The sequence below is a fragment of the Bos mutus genome, chromosome 22 (assembly GCF_027580195.1).
Source record: "Bos mutus isolate GX-2022 chromosome 22, NWIPB_WYAK_1.1, whole genome shotgun sequence".
Lineage (NCBI taxonomy): Eukaryota > Metazoa > Chordata > Mammalia > Artiodactyla > Bovidae > Bos > Bos mutus.
In genome coordinates this window covers 1,905,675-1,930,351 of record NC_091638.1, presented here as the reverse complement: position 1 = coordinate 1,930,351, position 24,677 = coordinate 1,905,675, and the positions used below count along the sequence as shown (strand labels likewise).

The following is a 24,677-nucleotide window of genomic DNA, read 5'->3' as shown; positions in this document are numbered from 1 at the left end:
AAAACAAAGCTCCAATCTACTCTGCTTGACAAATTCCATCTGCTCAGCCCAGAGGCCCATCTATCTCCTGCCTCAAACTTGTGTGAACGGAGAGATTTTAAAGATTGGCGCAAACAGGATGTGCTGAGGGATTGGATGAATGGTGTGAGTGAAGTAGAGGAGACAAGGAAACACCCAGGGCTGAAAGCCTGGAGGGATGAGGCCTGTGTGGTGGAGGGGGTGGGGAGGGGCATGCACTGAGTTTCAGATGTGCCGTCCGGTCCGCGGAGACTTGGGAAGCTCTGGGTCCCAGCCTCAGCCTGGGCTATGTTCCTGAACGTTCTTGGCAGATGGGTCCTCCCTGAGTGACATGAGAAAAGTCTTTTGCAGTATTCACACTCAGCAGCCTGGGTGGCCCCGTGGGAGCGGACGAAAAAGTTTTCCAGTAGAATTCATTGATTCCTAAGTCCAACTGGTGCAGCAGAGGGGAAGAGTGCTGGGTGTGCAAACAACACCCCCTCCCCAGAGTGGTCGGAGAGCTGCCCATAGCCTGCAGGCAGGGTGCTGCGCCCACCACTCTGCTCCCTCCAGCCGGAACCCCCTGAGACATCTGCGCTCCCACTGCCCCCGGACACGTTGGTGATGTGGCTTCCGGCTGGGACTGGCCAGTGGCGCCTGTGTGAGAGGCTGGGCCCCGGCACCACCCTTTGGCTTTTTGCGTCCATGTTGCCCACAGGCCCAGAGAACAGCAGTGCCCCCATCCCCAACTGTCCCCTCCGTGACAGCTGTTTTGGGAGCAGGGAAGCCCAGAGAGCTTGCCTTCACGGGGGTCGAGGGGTCAGTGGAGGTTCAGCTGGCACAGGAGACCCATGCCCGCTGGGTCTCCGCACTCCCCTTCCCCTTCTCCCCCTTCCCTGGCTCCTCCCCCTGCCCCTTACCCCGACTCCAGGAGGTCTCCTGGTGTCCTCAGTCACTCGTGTGCAGCACCAGTATTCCTGGAGGAGTCTGCTTCCGGGGAAAGTGACCTGAGATCTAAGAAAATCCTTTATCCCCACGTTTCCCACAAGGAGCACTGAAGCGCACCGGGGACTGACTGGAACCTCCAGGGCTGCCATGGGATATTTTGAAATCTCAGGGAAAACAGTGATGCCACACACCATCTGTCGGACACAGTGTAGACTACTCTGGGTGACTGCAGTTTCCACATGAGGTGTACTGCCTTCCCGTAGATGCTGCTTATTCTTCTGCAGCTGAGTCTTCAGTGGTCACTGTGGTCAAAAGCACCCTGGGGAGTCAGGCGGAGGAGGAAATGGAGGTGGTGTTGGACTGGAGAAGTTGTTTAGTGTCCACACTCCGTTAGTAAGTAAATGTGATGAAGAATAAAATACAAATAATTTTCTTCTAGTGTATATATATTATCTTTCTTTTAATTGGTTGCTAAGTTATCAGTGTATCAAGCCTTTTGAAGTTGAACCTGTTAGCTATTTCTTTTGATCAGGGGCTTCCCTTTCTTGGGACAGTCAGGGCCCGTGAACCAAATAATTTGGGGGCCTCAACTTTGTAATGACAGTGTTTTCCATTAAAATTGGTTAAGTGTCAAATAACAGTCCCCACTGCAGACTGTTTGAGACCAATGAATGCTCTGCGTGGAGCTGTTTTCTATTCTCCTTCCTAGTGCTGTGCTGTTCATGAACTGTCAGGTTCATTGGTTTTAAACGTGAACAAACATGTTCTCTCTTGTTTTCTTTCAGAGAATGGGTTGATCGCGCTCCATCTCTTCATTTTCTGAGAGTGTTAATTTGTCTGAGACTCCTCATGAGGGATCCGTGTTATCAGGTTGGTTGCAAAAAATAAAAATATTTTTTGCTAGTTTGAAGATGAAATAAAAACTGGTGGGCTCTTTTCTGAAGCACAGCATGGTAACTTTTTTTCTCTCTCACTACTCAGTAGCTTCCACATTTGGGAAGTATCTTACCTGCTATTGAAATCGATGCGGAGAGAAGTGATTGAATGGGGACAGAAATATCTCTATATTTGTACTCTGTCACCTATGGGATGCAGTGGACTGACTTCTGGTCTGTGTTTGCATTGTCTCTCGGCATTTTAAACCATAGGCAGCTTGGAGAAGGGTACACTGGGCCATACTTTGGAGCATGTTGATGCCAAGCGGCCAAAGTGAGCAGCGACAAGTGGGGATTTCCTTAGGGGGCTCCAGGGCTGACAGGGGGAGCAGCCAGGCCTATACATGGTGGCTGCCCCAGAGCCATGCACTCCCCGGAGTCCAGCCTCAGAGCCTGAGTTAGAGGTGAGCACAGGGCTCCCGCTTGTCCCAGAGGAGGCGTCTGCTGGAGCGAGTCTCCCCGCCTCTCACTAGTCAGTTGAGCATTCTGTCTCTGGGTTAGTACCTATCATACTTTTAAGCACAGGGAATCACCTGGGGCTCTTGGAAGTGCAGATGTGGATTCCATAGGTGTACACTGAGGCCCGAGGTTCCGCTGAGGCCACCGGTCCATGGCCAACACTCTTGAGTAGCAAGCACTTACCTGACACCACCTGGTCTGTGAAAGCTGTTCCTTCCAGACCCAGCTGCTAAGATTCCTGCTTTTATAAAGCAAAGTTTGTAAACTTTCTGTATATCAGAAGCACGCGGAACGCTTAATGATTGCTGGCACCTGAAAGTGAAAGTGTTAGCCGCTCAGTGGTGTCCGGCTCTGCGACCCCTGGGCTGTAGCCCACCAGGTTCCTCTGGCCATGGGATTTCCCGGGCAAGAATACAGGAGTGGGTGGCCATTTCCTTCTCCAGGGGATCTTCCTGGCCATGGGTTGAACCCAGGTCTTCATATTGCAGGCAGATTCTTTACTGTCTGAGCCACCAGGGAAGCTTCTGATTCAGTAAGTTTGGGGAAGGCCTGGAAATCTGCATTTCTAACAAGTTCCCAGGTGTCGCTGATGCTACTGGTTGCGGGAACCACTGCCCAACCAGTTTGGAGAAGTCTCCAAATTGCTAATGAGCCATTATTGCTTCTGCTTGCCAGCATTTAATATCTAAAGGGCAGTCTTGTCATTCTTACATGCTTCAATCATTTTCACAGATTGCTTTTTTCCCTGAGAGATATCTCCTTTTATGCCCCATCCTGATAAGCTACTGGGATGCTCAGACCACTCTGAAGCACATTTATTTTGAATTCAGCTTTACTGATAAGTTATTATTTGAATCAGGGCATATTTCCTTTCATTACCCTGATAACCATCTTTTCCAAACTCAGCACTCAAAACAACGTGTGCTGCTGCTAGCCAGCGATGAACCTGCTCTGGTTTGAGTCTCCTGGGACTCATGGTAGCTTCGCTCTTTTCTTTAGAAGAGTTGCTCCCTTCCCCATTCCGTACTCTAGGATGGCTTTGTGTTGTTGTAGTTCAGTCAACCAGTTATTTGAATATGTGACATTCCTCAAAAACCTTTCCGTCCTGGTTGCTCAGAGTTTGATGGGAATTTTCCTTTTCTCCTGTGACCACCCAGACAGAGCTGTGTGGGCCATGCTGGTGAAGGTGGTGTGTGCTCCACTCTGCCTGGGTCACTTCCCCCTCTCCCCCTGGCCCTAGGCTCCTAGTCATATTAACACTGTCCCCCAACCCCTGCCCTATGCCCCATAGGCCTCAGCTTGGATAAGAACAGCTTGTATATGGTATTAATATAAGTATTCATGGAAGAAGGTGGATTTTTAGCAGGAGGTCTAGTTTTTGGACTTATAGAAGTTAGCAAAATATTTGCCTTAGACATGCTGTTTGCTCAGAGAATTGATGGCTCTTGTGTCATACTCTGCTGATCTTCATCTAAAGTATTCCCTTTCTTAACCCAGTTCTTGATGGGCTGGAACAAGGTTGACTGGATTGCTTTTTAAAGGAAAGAATTCTGTGACCTCTTTGCTTTGGGGCTTTTATGACAAAAGCATGCATTAAACCAGATCTCCCATTGATTTCCAGCCTTTCCATAGAAGGAGGTGTTCCCTGAATCTCTCCTCCTGGCACTCTGTCCACAAACGAGAGCAGTTGTTTAACATGTTGAGTTGCCAAGAATTTCTGGCCGAAGTCGAGCCACGCTGGGGTTTACTGTGACCTGTGCCCACAAATGTCCCAGCCAGGCCTCCCTTTCCTCTCCTGGTGAATCCGTGATCAGTGCTGCATGATCCACAGTGGCCGCCCCAGACCATGTCCGCTTCTCACACACACCCCTCCTACCCTGGTCTTCTTATTAGATTGCAGCATTACCTGTTTTACAGGCAAAACTGAGGCCATTCTAGTAGGAATGCTCATATTTTCTTTGTTGCTTGAAATGTTTGGATTATTATGCACCATTGTGCATGCATGCTAAGTCGCTTTAGTCATGTCTGATTCTTTGTGACCCCATGGACTGTAGCCCACCAGGCTCCTCTGTCCATAGGATTCTCCAGGCAAGAATACTGGAGTTGGCTGCCACGCTCTGCTCTAGGGGATCTTCCCGACCCAGGGATCCAGCCCGCATCTCTATGGCTCTTGCATTGACAGGCGATTATGCACCTTTATGTCCTTTCTTATTTCTGAAGAAATACCCTCCTCCTTGGGGCTTCCCTGGTGGCTCAGAGGATAAAGCGTCTACCTGCAGTACAGGAGACCCGGGTTCGATCCCCGGGTTGGGAAGATCCCCTGGAGAAGGAAATGGCAACCCACTCCAGTATTCTTGCCTAGAGAATCCCATGGACAGAGGAGCCTGGAGGGCTACAGTCCACGGGGTCGCAAAGACTCAGACACGACTTCACTTTCACTTTCACCCTCCTCCTTGCCAAGCCTCAGCCTTCCATCTGTTGTCTTTATTACGGTGTCAGTGGCTCCCTTTCTGTTTTTTCTTATCATAAAAGTGCCCTTTTCAGGACACACTATCCTTTCAAGCCTTGGTCTCACCTTCATTACTGCATTTATTGAAAGGTCAGACTATTTATATGCAACTCACTCGCTTTCCTTTACAGCTGATGTGCAGTAGAGCTTTTCCTTGCATATTGTGCACCAAGACCTCTCGGAAGTCATTTAAAAAGGCCATCGTAGGCCATGATCCAGTCAGCATCTGTTGACCCAGAGGCTCCAGTATATGCCTAATGAAGGTTCCAGAAATAAATGAGTGGAAGGGATGAAAGAGAAGCCATTTTTAAAGACAAAATTGCTTCCTTTTTCATAATTAAAGGACAATATGTGTTCAGAGATTTCAAGTGTAGTTGGAGTTCCAAGCAGGATAAAGTTTACCTAGGCTGCTTACAGTGAGCTGTCAGAGCACGTTGCTTACCAACGATAAATGGAAAAACTTAAAACTCCTAACCTACATCTCCATTAGCCACAGCAATAGAGAGACGGTGGAGCTGTATGGCCCCATCACCCCACCTTAAACTCCTAACCTACATCTCCATCAGCCACAGCAATAGAGAGACGCGGAGCTGTATGGCCCGGTAGCCCGCCTCGCACCCCAGCCTCCTTCCAGCAGCCTGCGTCCCTTGCCACACTTTCTGTTTCCTCTCACTGATCCTGAAAACCTCCAGCTCTTCCTCATCACCTTCTGTTTTTCTGTGCTGTTTACTTGCTCCTTTTTAAAATTCTGCCTTCCTAAATGTTGTTTCTGTGCTCAGCTGCTTCAGTTGTGCCCAACTCTTTGTGGCCCCATGGACTATAGCCCACCAGGCTCCTCTGTCCATGGGATTCTCCAGGCAAGAGTACTGGAGTGGATTGCCATGCCCTCCTCCAGGGGATCTTCCTGACCTGGGGACCGAACCCGAGTCACCTGTGTCTCCTGTATGCAGGTTCTTTACCTCGGAGCCGCTGGGGAAGCCCTGAAATGTTAACCTTCCCCAAAGCTATTGTCTTTGTTATAGGCTCCCCTATCTTCTGAGCTCTTGGCTTCACCAGTCATTTTGTTGCTGCTGTTCTTTGCTCACAAGCACGTTTCCAGCCTGAGACTTTCCCCCTCATTTAAGTCCCAAATTTCCAGGTATTTGTTGGGATGATATGGTAGCATAATGGTTCTCAAAGGGTGGTCTGGAGACTCTCACAGGTCTCTGAGACCCTTCCAGGGGTCCCACAGGGTCAAAATGGTCTTAAAGGTGATGCTCCAGTGTGATTCATTCTCACTCTCTTACGAGCATGCAGTGGAGCCTTCCAGAGGCCGCAGGGTATGTGATGATGGTGTACCCTCGCTCCTGGTGGAACACATGCTGTGTGCTCTTGTGTTGTAAAAATTCCTCACTTTTTATCTCTAATATGGTAAATATAAAGAACTTCCCAGGTAATCCACCTGCCAACATAGGAGATGCAGATGCGGGTTTGATCCTTGGGTTGGGAAGATCCCCTGCAGGAGGAAATGGCAACCCTCTCCAGTATTCTTGGCTGGAAAGTTTCATGGACAGAGGAGCCTGGTGGACTGCACTTCATGGGGTTGCAAAGGGTTGGACACAACTGAGTGAATACACACATACACGGTAAATATACATAGATTAACTCACATAAACAGAAGGTCTCTGGGACTCTCAGTAATTTGTAAGTATATAAAGGAACACAGGGGCCAAAGTGTTCGAGAGCCCACTGCTCACGGGACATGCAGTAACTTCACTCGGTCTCTCCATCCTGACGCTCCTGCAAACTGCCGAATTCTGCAGATTCTGTCAGTGACACCACCTTTCCTCCAGACTCCAAGGCAGGAAACGCTTCCTTTCCCCTTATAAGCCTTTAGAAGAGTAGTTCCTAACACACCTGAAAAGATACGTACTGGTCAGGCCCAGGGAACCTTCGGTTGCGATAGAGGGATGAGCAGTGTGGGCTGTTGACTGCAGAGGAGTGGGCGGCGGGTCAGGACGTGGCACTCGGAGCTCAGTGCTCTGCTGACTGCCCGACAGGGACGGCGTGTCCGGGGCCCTGACGCTTTGCCATGGCGACGCACTGCTGGACTGACGGCAGCCAGAGTGGTGTCGCAGGGCGCGCTGTTGTTCTGTAGTTTTTATCAGTGTTATATTATTGTGTCAAGTTTTTAAAAAGAGAGAAACCCTGGGAATAGGTAGAGCAAGGACATTTGTCCAGATTGATGGAAACTGTCTCCAGGTCACTAGGCTCGGAAGTCTAGAGCCGGGTCCTGAGAGCCCAGGCCGTGCCGGGGAGGAGCGCTGTCCTGTCTGCTCTTCAGCTCGGTAGCCGGGACTGCTGAGCCCAGAGATGAGGCTGCCTTGTGGTCTTGTTCTCCGGTTGTCCCATGGCTTGTTTAGTAAATGGTGGGTCACTGCTTGAGGGCATAGTAATGACATTTTCTAGTGGTGGTACAGCCTCGCTCCTTTTCCTGTGTTTCCTAACAGTGCTTCTGACACAGGGCTCACAGGACCCAGTGAGTGCTCTGTGAAAAGCTGGTGTGTCTCACCCACCGTATGCAGGGAAGATGGGCGGCTCCTCCTACTGGAGACTGTGGTGCACGGCAGCACGTTAAAGCTCAGAGGAGTTCTGTAATAAAATAATTTGTTACACTCTGTTCGACCTACTATTTGATCATAAAAATATTTCAAACACCTAATACCCATTGCACAGAATAAAATCATTATTCCCAGGACAGGGTTTGGGAAACATGGAATCAGTTCCATACTGTTAACACCGATGATTGTATAGATATATTTTTGCCAAGGCAAACATTTAAGAATGACCATGACCAGTCATTTAAACATGAGTCTCTCCCTGGTGGCATCTCCCAAGCTTCACATTTAAATTTCCTTTATGTCAACAATGCCAGATCTCAGTCTTCTGCCCTCGGCGCGCTTTTCCGGGCCTGTTGTTCTTCCATCACCTGAATCCACCGCCAGCAGCTCAGCGTGTCGGACTCCACCTCCTTGTCTTACCCAGCCTGTGTCCCCCTCTTCCCTGGGCTTATCCTGTCCTGGCCTCCCATCACCTCGCTGTGCAGACGCTGAAGCCTCTTCTCTGCACCCTTCTTCTCCACTGGCATTCATGTCCAGCTGGTCAGACCATGTCAAGACTGCTCACATGTCCACTCCCTTCTCTCTGCGCCTGCCAACCTGCGGGGCTTCCCTCCATGCCCGTCCCTCTCTAGTTTCCTTCAAGACTGGGGGGAAGTCCCCACAGCTGAGTCTGATCAGCCCTGTTCACACGTGTCCATCAGGCTCAAATGCAAAGTTCAGTTCAGGCTCATGTTCAAGTCTTCCCACAGTTCATCTCACTCTGTTTTTCTAACATTATCCCCAGTGATTCCCTTCATAAATTTAGGGAGTTGGTTTTCATAGTGATACAACATCTTGATGTTCTTTCTATGCAACTTCTGTGCACTTTTGATCCTCCTGTCCTCTTTGCTTGGAGGAATCCCCTTCATTTCCTTCTCTTCCTCCACATCTCCTCAGCACAACTATCCATCCCTCTAAGCCCATTCAGAGGCCACCAGCCTTATAAAGTTTTCCGTGGTCCTCTCACAGGCTATTATATGTCCCTCCTCTGGGGTGTCACAGCACCTCCTGTATAACTTTCTTCAACTATGAAAAAGTGTTACGTTCAGTCATGTCCGACTCTCAGTGACCTCATGGACTGTAGCCCACCAAGCTCCTCTGTCTATGGAATTCTTCAGGTAAGAATACTGGAGTGGGTTGCCATTCCCTTCTCCAGGGGATCTTTCTGACCCAGGGATCGAACCCTAGTCTCCTGCAGTGCAGGCAGATTACCGTCTGAGCCACCAGGGAAGCCCTATAACTTTCTTAAAACACCTACCTAGATCTATCTTAAATTCCAGTTATTTGTGTGTCTACCTTATCCTTGGCTGCAGCTCAGTGAAGTCAACCTCTGTCATCTATATATTTGTGTCTCCTTCAGAGCCTAACCTGGGGATCTTACTAACAGGAACGGAAAAGAAAATGCTGAAAAAATATAAGTGGTTTTAAAATGTTATTTTTATGTGTATAAAATGTCCATCATAATTAGTGGCAATGCATACAGTATTCTTCTTTTCTTTAACAGCAGCTCTTCTAAAGTGAATAGCAATTATGGGAATTCAAATTAGTAGGTGGTCATAGAACTATTTTAATTGAGTTATAAATATACCTTCATTCTTAATTTGAACAAGGGTGTGTGGTTTCCAGATTCCCTTCACACAGATTAAGGAAACCTTGGCCCTTGACCTAGGAGACCTCGAGCCCCTGAGCCTTTTCCTCAGCTGCTCAGGCAGCTCCACGGTAGCACATGATCATCCCCTCATACATACTCATGTACTTATTGCCAGACACGTTCCGGAGCTGGAATGATGGCTAATATTTGTATTTCAAATAACTTCCTTGTGTGCACAGTAGGTAAGGAGAGAGGAGTCAGTGTCGCGTTAAATAGGTAGAGCCACCTGAAACCCGTTCATCCCAAGATAAACATCAGTGCGAGTAGCCTGAGAGCAGTGGCTGTTAGTGGAGCTCCAAACCAGTTCCTTTCACAACTCCCAGCACCCTCTCTCTTACCACTTTTCAGAAGTTTTATGCAGTGCCTTCTTATTGGAAATTGTGCATGAGTGCTAAGTCGCTTCAGTTGTGTCTGACTCTTTGCGATCCTGTGGATTGTAGCCCCCAAGCTCCTCTGTCCATGGGATTCTCCAGGCAAGAATACTGGAGTGGGTTGCCATGCCCTCCTCCAGGGGATCCTCCTGATCCAGAGATAGAAGCTGAGTCTCTTATGTCTCCTGTATTGACAGGCGGGTTCTTTACCACTGAGCCACATGGGAAGCCCTGAAAGATCTATATCAGATCTATATTTTGCAATGATTATCCTTACATTTGTTCAGGGTATGAGTTTAATAAAATCATTAGCCACATCATCTGAAGGAGAAGCCCTGTTTTCTACTCTGCTACAGCAATGCTGCTCAGATTTTATCAGGCATGTGAGTTACCTGAGGATCTTGTTGATACTAAGAGTGTCATTCAGTATGTCTGGGGTGAGTAGGAGATTTTGCATTTCTAATCAGCTCCAGACGCTGCTGTTGCTGCTGGTTCATGGACCACACCAGGCAGGGGCCGAGAGGAAAGTCCTGGGATTCAGGGATGCTGGATTTTTATCCAGACTCTGTCGTTTAGGCAAAATGGTTTACCTGTCTGGGTTTTAGTGTTCCTATTCTGTAATATGAGGAGGTAAAGGGAGAGATATCTAACAGCTCTTTGCAGCTCTGACATTTTATGATGACATGGGAGGAAGTAAATAGAGTGAGGACGCGGGGTGCAGTTACTTACTTCCTGTTCTACTCAACCTGCACTCTTACTTCCAGTTCAGCTCAACCCAACTTTCATATCTATTAATGTGTGCCCATGTGCTAAGTCACTTTCAGTCGTGCCTGACTCTCTGTGACCCCATGGACTGTGCCTGCCAGGCTTCTCTGTCCATTGGATTCTGCAGGCAAGAATACTGGAGTGGGTTGCTATGCCCTCCTTCAGAGGACCTTCCTGAGTCAGGGATCAAACCCATGTCTCCTGCGGCTCCTGCAGGCAGAATTGCGGGCAGATTCTTTGCTGCTGAGCCACCAGGGAAGCCCATATCTATTAAGTTTATCTTAAATATAGTATGAATGACAAGCATTAAAGTTTTCCATATTTATATTCAAATGTGGACCTTCAGAAATAGTTACAAACTCATGACTTAATAAATCAATTGCATGTAAAATACATCCCTCCCCCTCCATTCTCATCTTTCATGTCTGTTCCATTGTTTTATTTTATTAGGAAATACTTCATAGCTTGGGTGGAATTGAAAACCTAGCTCAGGTAAGATCTCTTTTGTGGTGGCTGGTCTTGCCTTTCCATTTTGTGCTGTGCCTCCGGGCAGAGATCCACAGTGTGTGACAGAGAGGTCTCTTGCAACATAGCTGCCTGCCAAGGAGAAGAGCCTAGGGTCGTGAGTATACAAGATACACACAGAGCAGGGAGGGACTTGGGCTGTTTTCTTCTGGCTGATTGGGCTCACTTTACCCCACCTGTGAAATGAGAGTTTTATAAAGGGTCACCTGTCTTTTGAGTGAAGAAAATAAATAGGTGTTGGCTGGCAGGCCCTGGGCCTCAGCAGTGCACACACCAAGCTGGCAGGAGAAAATATTGGCTGTGAGGATGTTCATAACTTTTTCACACAATAAAGAATTACTGTGCTCACTACAATATTGGAAATAAATGACACTGTGAGGAATGATCTTCATATATTTTTTCTGCTTTGCTAACTACTGAGGGAAGGTAAGGAGCTGAATAAATATGCTGAGCCAGCCCAATGTTTGGGCTTATTAATACAATCAAACAAAATTTCTAGGTATAGAAATAGTTGAAACAGCCCATCCTCCTGAAATCTATAGCATGTATGCAAAGAATAACTCTCATCATAACCCATGGCCCTGCAAATTTATTCTAAATTATCAATGGATGATTAATTTTAATGGCAATTAACAGTAAACCTATTTTATTATTTTTATTCTTGGGAAATAGATAATATCTAGTTTTTATCTTGAAGAAATTTTTTTAATTGGCTAGAGGTTTAGCTCATTTAATGAAATAATCCTTTTTAAGATTACATTGTAAAGGATCTTTCTATCCATTTTACTTCCATTAAAATGTCAGAAATGTATGTATTTCTCTGAACCTATTTCTTATTACTCTCAGCTTTTATAATTTTACAATTACAAACAGAGAGGGATTTTCAGACTATCCCATACATTTCATTCTAATTATTGCTATCAACTTGTATGCTGGTTAGATGTAATTTAGGATATTATAAAACATAAGGTCAATAAAATATATGCTGCTGCTGCTGCTAAGTCACTTCAGTCGTGTCCGACTCTGTGTGACCCCATAGACGGCAGCCTACCAGGCTTCCCCGCCCCTGGGATTCTCCAGGGATTATGCAGTGTGTTATAAAAATTCTAATGAAAAGATACATTGAAGAATTAAAATTCTAGGTACTGTATATTATGTATCATGTATCTTACTTGTATCTTATATTTGGAGGCTAAATTGCAACACAGATTTATTGAGTTATGAGTCATCTTGGGACTTTTGAGAGTTTAAGCAGTCTTTCCAGGTCCCGCCCTCCACTTCTGGCACCCCAGGGAAGCCGAAAGCCCAGAACCCATCCTCTTCTGCACTTGCCTGAAGCCGGCGCAGGGGCACCGAGCGTTGTTTGGTGACCCTGTCGCGCCATCTACAGCTCATTTTCAGAAGTACACAACCTTACCACTCCTGTTGCGTGCTCTCGGAGTCCTCTCCTCAGCTCACCTGTTGTCTGGTCCCCTCGCAGTACATGGAGATCGTGGCGCACGGGTACCTCGGCTACGGGGAGGCGCAGCACAGCGTGGACAAGCTGGTGAACATGACGTGTGAGCGCGGCCCCGGGAGGCAGCGGCAGGGAAGAGGGGACGCTCTGAATACTTAGGAGGGTCCCCACACAGCTATGGGTTTGAGAGCCCATGCCAACTGTTATGCTCAGTGGCAAAATGTACCCAGAGGGGAGATTTTAGATCAGGATTCTTATCTTGAAAAGCCCAATTTCATGTTTAAAAAGACTTTCATTGAGCACAAGCTTAGGTTTATTTAGCGTAAGAGAGACTTCTATAAAAGCAAGTGAAGTGAAAGTCGCTCAGTCTTGTCCAACTCTTTGCGACCCCATAGACTATAGAGTCCATGGAATTCTCCAGGCCAAAATACTGGAGTGGGTAGCCTTTCCCTTCTCCAGGGGATCTTCCCAACCCAGGGATCCAACTCAGGTCTCTGGCATTGCAGACAGACCAGTTGAGCCACAGGGGAAGCCTATGAAAGCAACTTTTGGTAAAAATATTTTTTGCATGCATGCTAAGTTGCTTCAGTTGTGCCCAACTCTTTGTGGCCCTGTGGACTGTAGCCTGCCAGGCCCCCCTGTCCACAGAATTCTCCAGGCAAGAATACTGGAGTGGGTTGCAGTGGCCTTCTCCAGGGGATCTTCCCAACCCAGGGATCAAACCCCTGTTTCTTAGGTCTCCTGCATTGGCAGGTTTTTTTTTTTTTTTTTTTTAACAGCTAGTGCTACCTGGGAAGCTTAAGCACTCCTCCGCTGTAAGCTTCAAATCCCTCATTGAAATATCTCATTTCTTTTTAGATATTTTTCAAAAACTTGCTGCTGTCAGAGACCAAAGAGAATGGGTCACCACAAGCGGAGCTCACAAGGTGAGTGGTCCCAGAGGAGTTCCTGCTTCAGTGTCATGGGGTGATGATTCATGTGCGGGGTCCAGAGCACTTGTAGTCAAGCCACTCCACCCGTAATTATAATTTGAAAACTTGCTGACCTAGCTTAGAACTGCCAATCTCTGCTAACCCACCTAAAGAATAAATTTAGAAACAGCAAATAGAGGTTTTCTGAAACTTTTTTTTATGCTGTTTAATTCTTTATTGCTTAATCAACTAATTTGATTGCCTAATTTAAATGTTGTTATACATAAACTGACTCCAGGTGTGTGGTTACAAATAAATGAATATTAGTTTGGCACAGAAGTCATGTTAGTTTGAACCATAGGAAATTACCATGGTCTGTAGGTCAGTTTCATGTGGTTTAATCTCATAATAAGATAGTTTAGTACCTGTGAGTCAAATACATATTTCAAGATGAATGAATGCAGGCTTAATCAAAACACACTACATTTATATTTATAGCAAAGCCATTTAGATGGTAGCTGCCTAGAGCCAGGTTTCAATAGTTTGTGAGTTTCGGTGTCCCAGGAAGCCACTATTCAGCAAGTATTAGGGAAAAGTTGTCTAAAAGTGTTAGCACATGCTACTCATTTTATGGAGGTTGATTCTTAGTGATATACAGGTTAGTGTTTTTTATTTCAAAAGCTATATATTTCACTAATATCAGAATTTGAAGAACATTTTTGAGTAACATTAAGTTAGTGTTAAGGGTGCCATGTGACAAAAATTGTGAAATGATATGTCAGTGACTGGAGCCTGGGAAACATTGTGTTGGAAGACAGAAAGGAGGGACTACTCTGGTAGTCCCGTGGTTAGGATTCTGAACTTTCATGGCAGGGGCTGCAGGTTCAATCCCTATTCAGGGAACTAAGATCCCATATACCATGCACCTTGGGGGGAGAAAAAAAGAAAGGAAAAAGTGAGAGGAAAAAAAGAGGATGGGATCTGAGAAACAAAGATAATGCTAGCGCCATGTAAAGTGCATGAGGTCACAAAGGGGAAAGTTCACATAGTGGAAACCCAAAATCAGCCTTGCAATTGTACAGGCTGCAGCTCTGGCCTGAAGTGTGTCTGAGTGTACACGCTGGGGGACTCTGAAAATGTAATAGGAACAGGAGTAATAGTAATAGGAATCCTGAGAAGGTGACTGTTGAGATACAGGGAGCTCGTCCAAAGAGTGGTGGACGCCTGCCGCAGAAACAACTGAGAATTGTGAATGTTTAACCTTCTTTTTTGAGGGTAAGTATCTATGATCTTTAGAAGGAAACATACTGTTCAAGAAGCTTGTACTTTTACATAATTAAACTTTATTTTACTCTGTTTTTCAGACATTAGTGAATTTACTCAGTGCCCGAGATACGAATGTTCTGCTGGGTGCTCTTCTGGCTCTGGCTAGTTTAGCTGAAAGGTGAGCGCATTTTTAAAAGTTGTACTGCTGTAGCAACTCAGATAGGAGAAATGCAAAATTCATTTTGTCACCTACTTAGTTAAGATTTGTGAATAAAAACATGAAATGCCATCAATATATTGAAGAGGAATGGGATGGAAATGCATCATTTTAGAATTTAAGTTGGAAGAGCAAAGCAGTTAAAAATTTTTTTCTGACCAGAAATATTTACCTACTCTTTTCATTCAACCCTCAGTTATTTCTACTTTCAAATTGCACATTTCTTTGACAGTTGAATCTCCCTGACTGTCTTTCTTCATTCTGTCCTCTATGTTTAAGACTTTTAAATATTTTTGCACTTTAAAAAACTCTAGATAACCCTTTCAGAGATTATGACTATTTTAAATAAAAAACTTGAAGTATGTTTTTATGCCAGTCATTTGATCACGGTTTTTTTTTTTTCCAGCTTTATTGAGGAATAATTACACATGTAATTTTATGTATTTCAAGTGTATAATGTAAAGATTTGATACACATATACACTGTGGGCTGATTACCAAGACCAAGATAATTAACACCTCTTCACCTCTCTCTTTGGTTCTGTGATAAGAACATGTAAATTCTTCTCTCAGCAACTTTCACGTGCACGGCCCTGTGTTACTAACTGTGGTTGCCAAGTAGTTGGGTCTTTAGTGCACAGTCTTCTCATACCCGAAAGTGTGTGCACTTTAACCCACATCTCCCTGTTCCTGCTGCTTCCAGCCCCTAGTAAACACCTGCTATTCTGTTCTCTGTTTCTATATAGTCAGTTTTGCTTATTTTCAATTTCACATGTAAGCGATGCCATATGGTAGTTGCCCTTCTCTGTTTGGCTTATTTCATTTAACAGAATGTCCTCTAGGTTCATCCGCATTATCAACAATGACAGCATGTTTTTATGGCTGAATAATATTCAGTCATGCACCCAATTATATTCAGTTGTAACTAAGTATAAATATTCAATTATCACATTTCTCTATTTCATCTGTCAAAGGACCTGTAGCTTGTTTGTGTTTCTTGGATATTGTGAGTAATGCTCCTCACTACTTTTTAGTGAACACCCTGTGAATCCCCCTCTCCAGTGGGGACTGTGTTATTCATCATACTGTTACTGAACAAATTTAAGTTTATGACGTATAATACTTACTGAATGTTGGCATTTAATGTAGCCCCGCTCTATAGAGCCATATTGCATTTTGCTTCTCCTCCTGGGATAATATGAGGACTAAGATATTAAACATGTGGATGCGGTGTCAATAAAAGACATTTCTCATAGTTACTAATACTTTTCAATTTGTAGTCCAGAGTGTAGGGAGAAGATAAGTGAGCTCAACATTGTAGAAAACCTGCTGATGATTTTACACGAATATGACTTGCTTTCCAAAAGGTAGGATTGCTAATACGGGAAAATGGCAGTGTCTTATATTTGATGAAAATGATGGTTATTATTCTAATTATGCCATGTTACATTGCTAACTGAATATCACAAGTCAGCTTTGCATTTATTTTCTATTTAATATATATAAAGTAACAAATAATAAAGAGGTATATCAGTTTATCTCTAGTCCTGTCTCACTTCTAGAACTGGTCATATATTAGAAATATATAAATACATGATTGCATCTTTAATACTTTTGTTTATTACATTTATTTACATCCTATCTCCTTAAGGAAAGAAACTCTAAGGTGGCTCTACTTTTAGTAATTTCAGATTGTGTATTAATAAATGATTAGATTCCTAAAATCAATTTTGCTTTCAGTTCAGTTCAGTCGCTCAGTCCCGTCTGACTCTTTTTGACCCCATGAACTGCAGCACGCGAGGCCTCCCTGTCCATCACCGACTCCCGGAGTCCACCCAAACCCATGTTCATTGAGTCGATGATGCCATCCAACCATCTCATCCTCTGTCTTCCCCTTCTCCTCCTGCCCTCAATCTTTCCCAGCATCAGGGTATTTTCCAATGAGTCAGCTCTTTGCATCAGGTGGCCAAATTATTGGAGTTTCAGCCTCAACACCTCAACATCAGTCCTTCCAAAGAACACCCAGGACTATCTCCTTTAGGATGGACTGGTTGGATCTCCTTGCAGTCCAAGGAACTCTCAAGAGTCTTCTCTAACACCACAGTTCAAAAGCATCAATTCTTCGGTGCTCAGCTTTCTTTATAGTCCAACTCTCACATCCATACATGACCACTGGAAAAACCATAGCCTTGACTAGACAGACCTTTGCTGACAAAGTAATGTCTCTGCTTTTTACTATACTGTCTAGGTTGGTCATAACTTTCCTTCCAAGGAGTAAGTATCTTTTAATTTCATGGCTGCAATCGCCATCTACAGTGATTTTGGAGCCCAGAAAAATAAAGTCTGACACTGTTTCCACTGTTTCCCCATCTATCTGCCATTAAGTGATGGGACTGGATGCCATGATCTTAGTTTTCTGAATGTTGAGCTTTAACCCAACTTTTTCACTCTCCTCTTTCACTTTCATCAAGAGGCTCTTTAGTTCTCCACTTTCTGCCATAAGGGTGGTGTCATCTGCATATCTGAGGTTATTGATATTTCTCCCAGCAATCTTGATTCCAGCTCCTGCTTCATCCAGCACAGCGTTTCTCATGATGTACTCTGCATATAAGTTAAATAAGCAGGGTGACAATATATAGCCTTGACGTACTCCTTTTCCTATTTGGACCCAGCCTGTTGTTCCATGTCCAGTTCTAACTGTAGCTTCCTGACCTGCATATAGGTTTCTCAAGAGGCAGGTCAGGTGATCTGGTATGCCCATCTCTTTCATAATTTTCCACAGTTTATTGTGATCCACACAGTCAAAGGCTTTGGCATAGCCAATAAAAGAGAAATAGATGTTTTTCTGGAACTCTCTTGCTTTTTCAATGATCCATCGGATGTTGGCAATTTACTGTTTCCTTTGCCTTTTCTAAAATCAGCTTGAACATCTGGAAGTTCACAGTTCATGTATTGCTGAAGCCTGGCTTGGAGAATTTTGAGCATTACTTTACTAGCATGTGAGATGAGTGCAATTGTGCGGTAGTTTGAGTATTCTTTGGCATTGCCTTTCTTTGGGACTGGAATGAAAACTGACCTCTTCCAGTCCTGTGGCCACTGCTGAGTTTTCCAAATTTGCTGGCATATTGAGTGCAGCACTTTCACAGCCTCAACTTTCAGGATTTGAAATAGCTCAACTGGAATTCCATCACCTCTACTAGCTTTGTTTGTAGTGATGCTTCCTAAGGCCCACTTGACTTCACATTCCAGGGTGTCTGGCTCTAGGTGAGTGATCACACCATCGTGATGATCTAGGTCGTAAAGCTCTTTTTTTGTACAGGTCTTCTGTGTATTCTTGCCACCTCTGCTTAATATCTTCTGCTTCTGTTAGGTCCCTGCCATTTCTGTCCTTTATTGAGCCCATCTTTGCATGAAATGTTCCCTTGGTATCTCTAATTTTCTTGAAGAGATCTTTAGTCTTTCCCATTCTATTGTTTTCCTCTATTTCTTTGCATTGATCACTGAGGAAGGCTTTCTTTTCTCTCCTTGCTATTCTTTAGAACTCTGCATTCAAATGGGTATATCTTTCCTTTTCTCCTTTGCTTTTCGCTTCCTGTCTTTTCACAGCTGTTTGTAAGGCCTCCTCAGACAGCCATTTTGCTTAAGGCAAGTAAAATACACTAAGATAGCTACTGACTTATTTCGTGACCAAAACGGAATCTAAAGTAAAATGAATCATTTTCACTTGAACTACATTTTGCCCTGAAAACTTACTCTATCCAGATATCTGTTAGGTTATCAAGTTGCAACCTGTGTCATTTGATACTTAGTTCAGTATCATTTGATACTGAGTTGAAAAAAATCATAATATTCTAAGGAGGCAAAATAGTTAATAGAAATCCCAGGCAATAAAGCACTGACATTTAACTCATAGTAAATCCCTTGAATTCTTCTTCTAAGCCAATTTAACCCTCTTTTACCAACTGCACTGGTTGGTATAGATTTGGTTATCTGCCATTTACCTAATAGACCCTGCACAGGTATTGAAAAACCAAAAGTGTGTGAGACAGGGCTGCACAACGTAGGGGAAGGTCAGACACACGAGCCCTCAGTTCTACCCCAATGTTGTAGTTGGTGTGGTCGGTAAGGCACAGGACAGATACCCCGGGGACAGGGCACCTCCAATTGGAGCAAGAGGTCATTCCAAGTTTCCTAAAAGAAGGGGCAATTGTCCGGGCAGTAAAAGGGACAAGTGAACAGAATATTCTCCCCCTGGAGGCGTGCAGTGATGTGAAGAGATGAGCGTGTGTGGGTGGGTGCAGCCGCAGCAGGGTGTGGAAGGGGTGCAGAAAACTAGTTCAGCAGATGGCGATGAGTTAGAAATAGAGTTCACTTTGGCCAGCCCTTTACAGGCCAGGCCCTGCTCTAAGCACTTCTCTGTGTTGACTTGTTTAATCTGAATGGTAACTTTCTTCCCATATTTTACAGATGAGACACCTTTAACTAGGTCATTGATGGGCTGTTTGTGCTAAATAGTGTGGCTTTTATCATGAACATCATGGAGACTCACAGATTTTAAGCATGATCGGATGGATTTCTAGGGAACCGTTCTTCTGATTTTAGTGTGTGGGGTGTGGGATTCAGCCACAAAATGCGATTCACTTAGAACAAGGAGGGAAGGTGTGGTGAAGTAAGTTTGAGAAGGTGAAGAACGCAGTGTACCAAAGCACATATGTTCTGAATGTCAGAGCATGAAAGTTTGGGAGGGAGAGGAGCTATGGAAATTAGCTCAGGTAAAGGAATTGTGGGGGCTTCCCAGGTGGCACTAGTGGTAAAGAACCCGTCTGCCAATGCAGGAGACATAAGAGACGCAGGTTCGATCCCTGGGTCAGGAAGATCCCCTGGAGGAAGGCATGGCAACCCACTCCAGTATTCTTTCCCTCAGTATTCATGGAGAATCCCATGGACAGAGAAGCCTGGTGGGCTGCAATCCATAAGGTTGCAAAGCACTGGACACAACTGAAGGGACTTAGCACACACACAAAGAATTGTGAGTCCAGATAAGAATGGGAATGTTGGAGAGGTGGGTGGCTGAGGCGCTTGTATCGTGAGCATAGTTGAACATCACGAGGATGGAGGGACAGTGGGGATGGCTACTGCCAGACTCACAGAAGAATTAGCCCCAGTGCTTGCCTCGGAAACCGGGGCACTGGAGGTTCCCCACTGCAGGGACAGGTTGAAGAGGAGGTGTCTTGGAGGATTCCCAGTCTTTGGAAATTGAAAAGGCTGTGGAGATCAGGAACATGAGAGGAAGGGCTGATCTGCGGAGGAGGATAAGGACTTTGAGCCTAGAGATAGTTGGGTGAGTGCCTGAGGAGCACCTAAGTGGCTTGCTGGAAACTCCAGAGGTTGGGAGTGATGTTTGCATGAACTCTCCATGTAGGGCAGAGAGAGGGTCTGAGGCCTTAAGAATAAATGACACCATCCCGGGAGAGTGTTCGGAGTGTGAGCCTGGAGGATAGGATGGTTCTCTGAAATGTCTGTCACTGTAATGTTTCAGAGATTTGTTGAACCTTATGTCTTATCCATCATTATCTTTTATTCTCCAGATGTTCCCTGAGCGCTTTGCATTTAATTTCCCTGGATCATAGTGTTTTTTGCCATCATGTATTAATGTCTCATTTTTTTAAAAAAAGATTTATTTATTTGGCTGCATTGGGTCTTAGTTGTGGCATGCAGGCTTAGGTGCCCTGAGCGTGTGGGTGTTAGTTTCCTGACTAAAGATTGAACCCATGCCCTCTGCAATGGAGGCTGGATTCTTAACCACTGGACCATGAGGGAAGTCCCTAATGTCTCATTTTTATAATCACATGATAAGTTTCTGAAGACTAAGAGCTTTTTTATTTCTTTGGTCTTGAGCACAGTGCAGTCCCCATTGTATGTACTTGATGCCTATTTGCTGGTTAGTAGGTTTTTAGCCAGACCAATGGGGATACTATGAAGATGTGACTTAAAAAGTGGTTACAAAGGGCTAAATTTCTGCAGGAGAAATTTGGCCCCCTGCCTGTTTTTGTAAATAAAGGTTTATTGGCACACAGCTGTGCCTGTTGGTTTTTGTGTGTTGCCTGTGGCTGCTTTTTCCGTGTCAGTGTGACTGGGTAGTTGTGACAGAGACTGTAAGGCCTCCAGAGCTACAAACACTTAGCTGTGGTCCAGCCTTTACAGAAACGTGTGCAGACCAGGATGTAGAGTGTGCTAGCGCCACAGTCTGTGCAAGTGAGCAGCTCAGTGTGAACCAAGCCAGGCCGTCCCACTGAGCTGAGTGCACCCCCTCCCCACCCCCACCCCATCGCAGGCTGACAGCCGAGCTGCTGCGCCTGCTCTGTGCCGAGCGCCAGGTGAGAGAGCAGGTGAAGCTCTACGAGGGGGTCCCCGTCCTGCTCAGCCTGCTGCACTCAGACCACCTGAAGCTGCTATGGAGTGTCGTCTGGATTCTGGTGCAGATTTGCGAGGACCCAGAGACCAGCGTGGAAATCCGCATCTGGGGCGGCATCAAGCAACTTCTTCATATTTTGCGAGGGTGAGTCAGGGAGGCCTTTCACCTGTTTTACCCTGGTTGATGAAGGCTGGGGTCTCAGCCGCTTGAAGGCTGGGTGGGCACGTGCTCGGCTAGCTCCTCTCTGCTCTTTGGTCATTTCTCTTCTGCAGTCATTTTTACTTGTAGTAAACAGGCTCTTTGTCAATGTTGGGAGCATTTGTCTTTTAGCTTCTTGGTTGGGGGGAGCCCTGACATGTTTATCTTTGCATCACCAGCCTCCAGGCTAGTGCCAGGGGTAAAGGAGGCCTTCACTCTGCAAATGTGGGCTGAATAGAAACCCAAAGAAAACATTTGTCTGGCCACCCTTCTTGAATCAGTATATGCATATTGTAATCCCAACAAGTACACTAGTTACTACTGTTTTACTGAAATGTCTGTGTGTGCATATATGTCACTCATCTATAAAGAGAAGGCAAAGCCTGCATGACAGGAGCAGGTGTATAATCCTTAGCTGAAACAGGAGAAAATACTGTCCATCAAATGACTGCATGTTACTGACCCTGGTCCAGTTGCTCCTCTTGTCTCTCTGATCTCCACGGCAGTGCTCTGAGCTATGTGAACACCTTGCTGTCTCTCTTTTAAAGACAGAATTCAGTGATGTTCAGAGCCATGAATCTGGGGAAGGAATGGTTTGTTAAAAGAGTTGCAAACTGAAATTCTCTTGTTGCAAAAATTATAACAGTAACAACAGATAGTAGGTAGATATTATGTGTATTAAGTACATTGAAGTATTGAATAACAACATCTATTGGTACCATTAGTGGGAGGATTCTATTACCTAAAATTATTATAAAGCATAATTCACCCCTCTAGATGCTGAATTAAAGGTGAAAAGGATTTTATATCTGCCTATAAAAAGATCACACTTATCTGTAGTGTGTAAATAAAGCTCATTCTAATAAAAGAGTAACATCAGTTTTAATATAACATGCTATCAAATCAACGTCATTCAGACTTTGTGCTTATTGTGCCTTGTAACTTGATATTGTGGAGCCGTGTGTCATCACTTCCATTCTCTGAGGGAACTTTCCAAAGTGTAAGAATAGGCTAGAGATCTGAGCAGTAGCTTTCTCAACAATTTCTGTCCTTACCAAAACCAAGGAAAAGATGTGTAGACTGTTGACAACCTTCTTGTTTTCATGAATATCACACAAAAATCTCAAATACTTTAAAGTTTAAATTATAAATCTTTCATTAGTAATGTGGCATGATGGGTTAGCCTAATAGTCAGAGTAACTCTGGTTGCAGATGATTTTTCCCCGCTTGAGTCTGTAGGATGATGGTGGTGGTGGTGGTGGTGATTTTTGTTCCATGATAGTTATTACAGTAGCTGTGGGGAGGCCTCTTGGAAAGGAGCTATTTTCTTGATGATAAAATTAAATTATATAATAGTTAAGCAATATTTCAAGGACAGTGCCTGCACAGAACTGAGTTTAATATAAGGCACTATTTTCCTATTTTGTTCAAGCCATAACTATTCTTGATAGAAAAGGGTTCTTTTACATCTAAAAAAAGTAATTTTCCCAGTCCACTTCTGTGGTACAATGTTAGAAATCTCTTCCCTGGAAAGATGCTATATGTCAACACTTCTGTGTTAAACATTACTCAGTGCTCTGGGAGAATTATGATCCCAGCTGGGTAAACAGTATCCTTTCAGAGCTTGGCTGCCTGGAGCTGGTACGAGGCTGCCAGGTTGTCTGCTGGCTGGAGTATGAACAGGCTGTGTTGTGAGATCTAGTCATGCCCATCCACCTGCAGTCCCAAACTCAGAGGCAGTAACTAAAAGGCTCCGTGCTCTTGATCAGGCAGAGTGATCCCTGACATTCAAGTTTTATCATAATTGAAGATCACTGATGGTGACTATCCCTAGACCTGGCTCCGCTGTCTTCCCTGTGCTCCCCAAAGGAAGGACAGAGGGCCTGGGTGACTAAGGAGGGAGGCCGGAGAGACTCCATCCACGTTATATTTGGGCATATAGAAATCCAGGTAGAGCTGCTGTCATGACAAATAAATATGAAAAAACAAACAAAAAACAACTCTGGGCAATCATGTAAAACAAAAGGCAGCAAAGCAAATAAAGACAGATAAATAATCTGCTGTGGAAGATGTTACACCAAGTAAATAGAAAATCCAAAGCTTTGTTTTGTTAGACTGAACAGACTGTGAAGTTTATGAAATGAAATTGAAGGTGAGGTGATAGAACAGTACAAAGGAGAGCAGGATGACTGTGGAGCTGGGAGAGATGAGAACTTAATGCACAAACCCAGGACAAGGAAGAACGTGGAGTCAGTGAAAGGACGGGCGTGCCTGATGACATTACACACGGCACAAGGGAAGGGGACGAGGGAGCGAGAGCAGCTGGAAAATGAAGCATATGGCCGCGGAACATGTGGGTAATTAACATCCCTAAGGTAAAGAATGAAACCAAGGGAAATTTTGCAAAGCCTCAGTGATCTAATAGAAGAGAACTTCCCTAAGATAAAAGAAGACTGACATTTAATGGAAAAAGACAAACCGCAGAATGATGAAGACCGAGATGTATTCAAGTAAATGGCAGAGGAAAAGAGTTCAAAACAGAGGCGGCTGAATGCAACATAGAGAGATGACTCCTACATCACACCGTACACAAAAATCATGTCTGGGTAGTTTGGAAGGTCAAACAATAAAGATAACATAGGAGAAAACTTGATGATCTTGGAGAGGCAAGATTTCTCAAATGGAAACCAGAAAGCACTGACCGTGAACTGCCATTGGTAAATCGGCCTGTGCATTGACTTTTCTTTTTCAGAGACAGAAATTTTGTTTCTGATCGTTCCTCCATTGGAAGCCTGTCTAGTGCCAATGCGGCTGGCCGAATCCAGCAGCTTCATTTGTCAGAAGATTTAAGCCCTCGGGAAATACAAGAAAATACTTTCTCTCTTCAAGCAGGTATTTATATCACATTATTATGTTTTATTATTTGATACTGTTTAACTTTATATGATTCTAAGATTATAAGGATAATATTAATTAGGCCCAATTTATAACTATAAAAACTGTGAAGTTAAATTCATGTGGATGCTTGAAACTTCCTGGTACCAGTGTTGGAACTGCAGGTTAACGACACCCCAGACTTTGTGTTCTGGACAGGTGCACAACCAGGAGTTGGACTCCTGGCCCCTTCTTCTTACAAGTTCCATGCCCTAGTGTATCAGCCCTCTGAAACAGTCCATGCTCAGACTGTAAAGGTTACTTTGTATAGTGTATTTAAAGTGCGCACTATTTGTCCACCATCGTGGATGTGCACTATGCACCTGCTCCATGAGGGCCTGTGCTGGGCTCAGGGCGGACGGTGCCTGCCCACCTCCCCCAGGACACAGGAGGCCTGGGGTGGGCGCACACTTGGGTTACATGGAGAAGACAGACACCGGCCAGCACAGCTCGGCTGCCTTTCCCCAGAGATGTACCAGAGG

The 24,677-nt window shown here is 44.8% G+C and overlaps 1 protein-coding gene across 4 annotated transcripts in view; it reads left to right on the top strand.

Annotated features, from left to right (window-relative positions):
* NEK10 (NIMA related kinase 10) overlaps positions 1-24,677 on the top strand; it is a 109,534-nt gene that overhangs the window by 61,791 nt on the left and 23,066 nt on the right. For all 4 annotated transcript variants that reach the window (XM_070359566.1, XM_070359565.1, XM_070359567.1 and 1 more), the window contains 8 exons: positions 1,731-1,815; positions 10,725-10,766; positions 12,280-12,358; positions 13,114-13,181; positions 14,531-14,610; positions 15,929-16,015; positions 20,983-21,207; positions 24,014-24,153. In XM_070359566.1, coding sequence (XP_070215667.1) covers positions 1,731-1,815; positions 10,725-10,766; positions 12,280-12,358; positions 13,114-13,181; positions 14,531-14,610; positions 15,929-16,015; positions 20,983-21,207; positions 24,014-24,153 — 806 coding nt within the window. The remainder of the gene's footprint in view (positions 1-1,730; positions 1,816-10,724; positions 10,767-12,279; positions 12,359-13,113; positions 13,182-14,530; positions 14,611-15,928; positions 16,016-20,982; positions 21,208-24,013; positions 24,154-24,677) is intronic.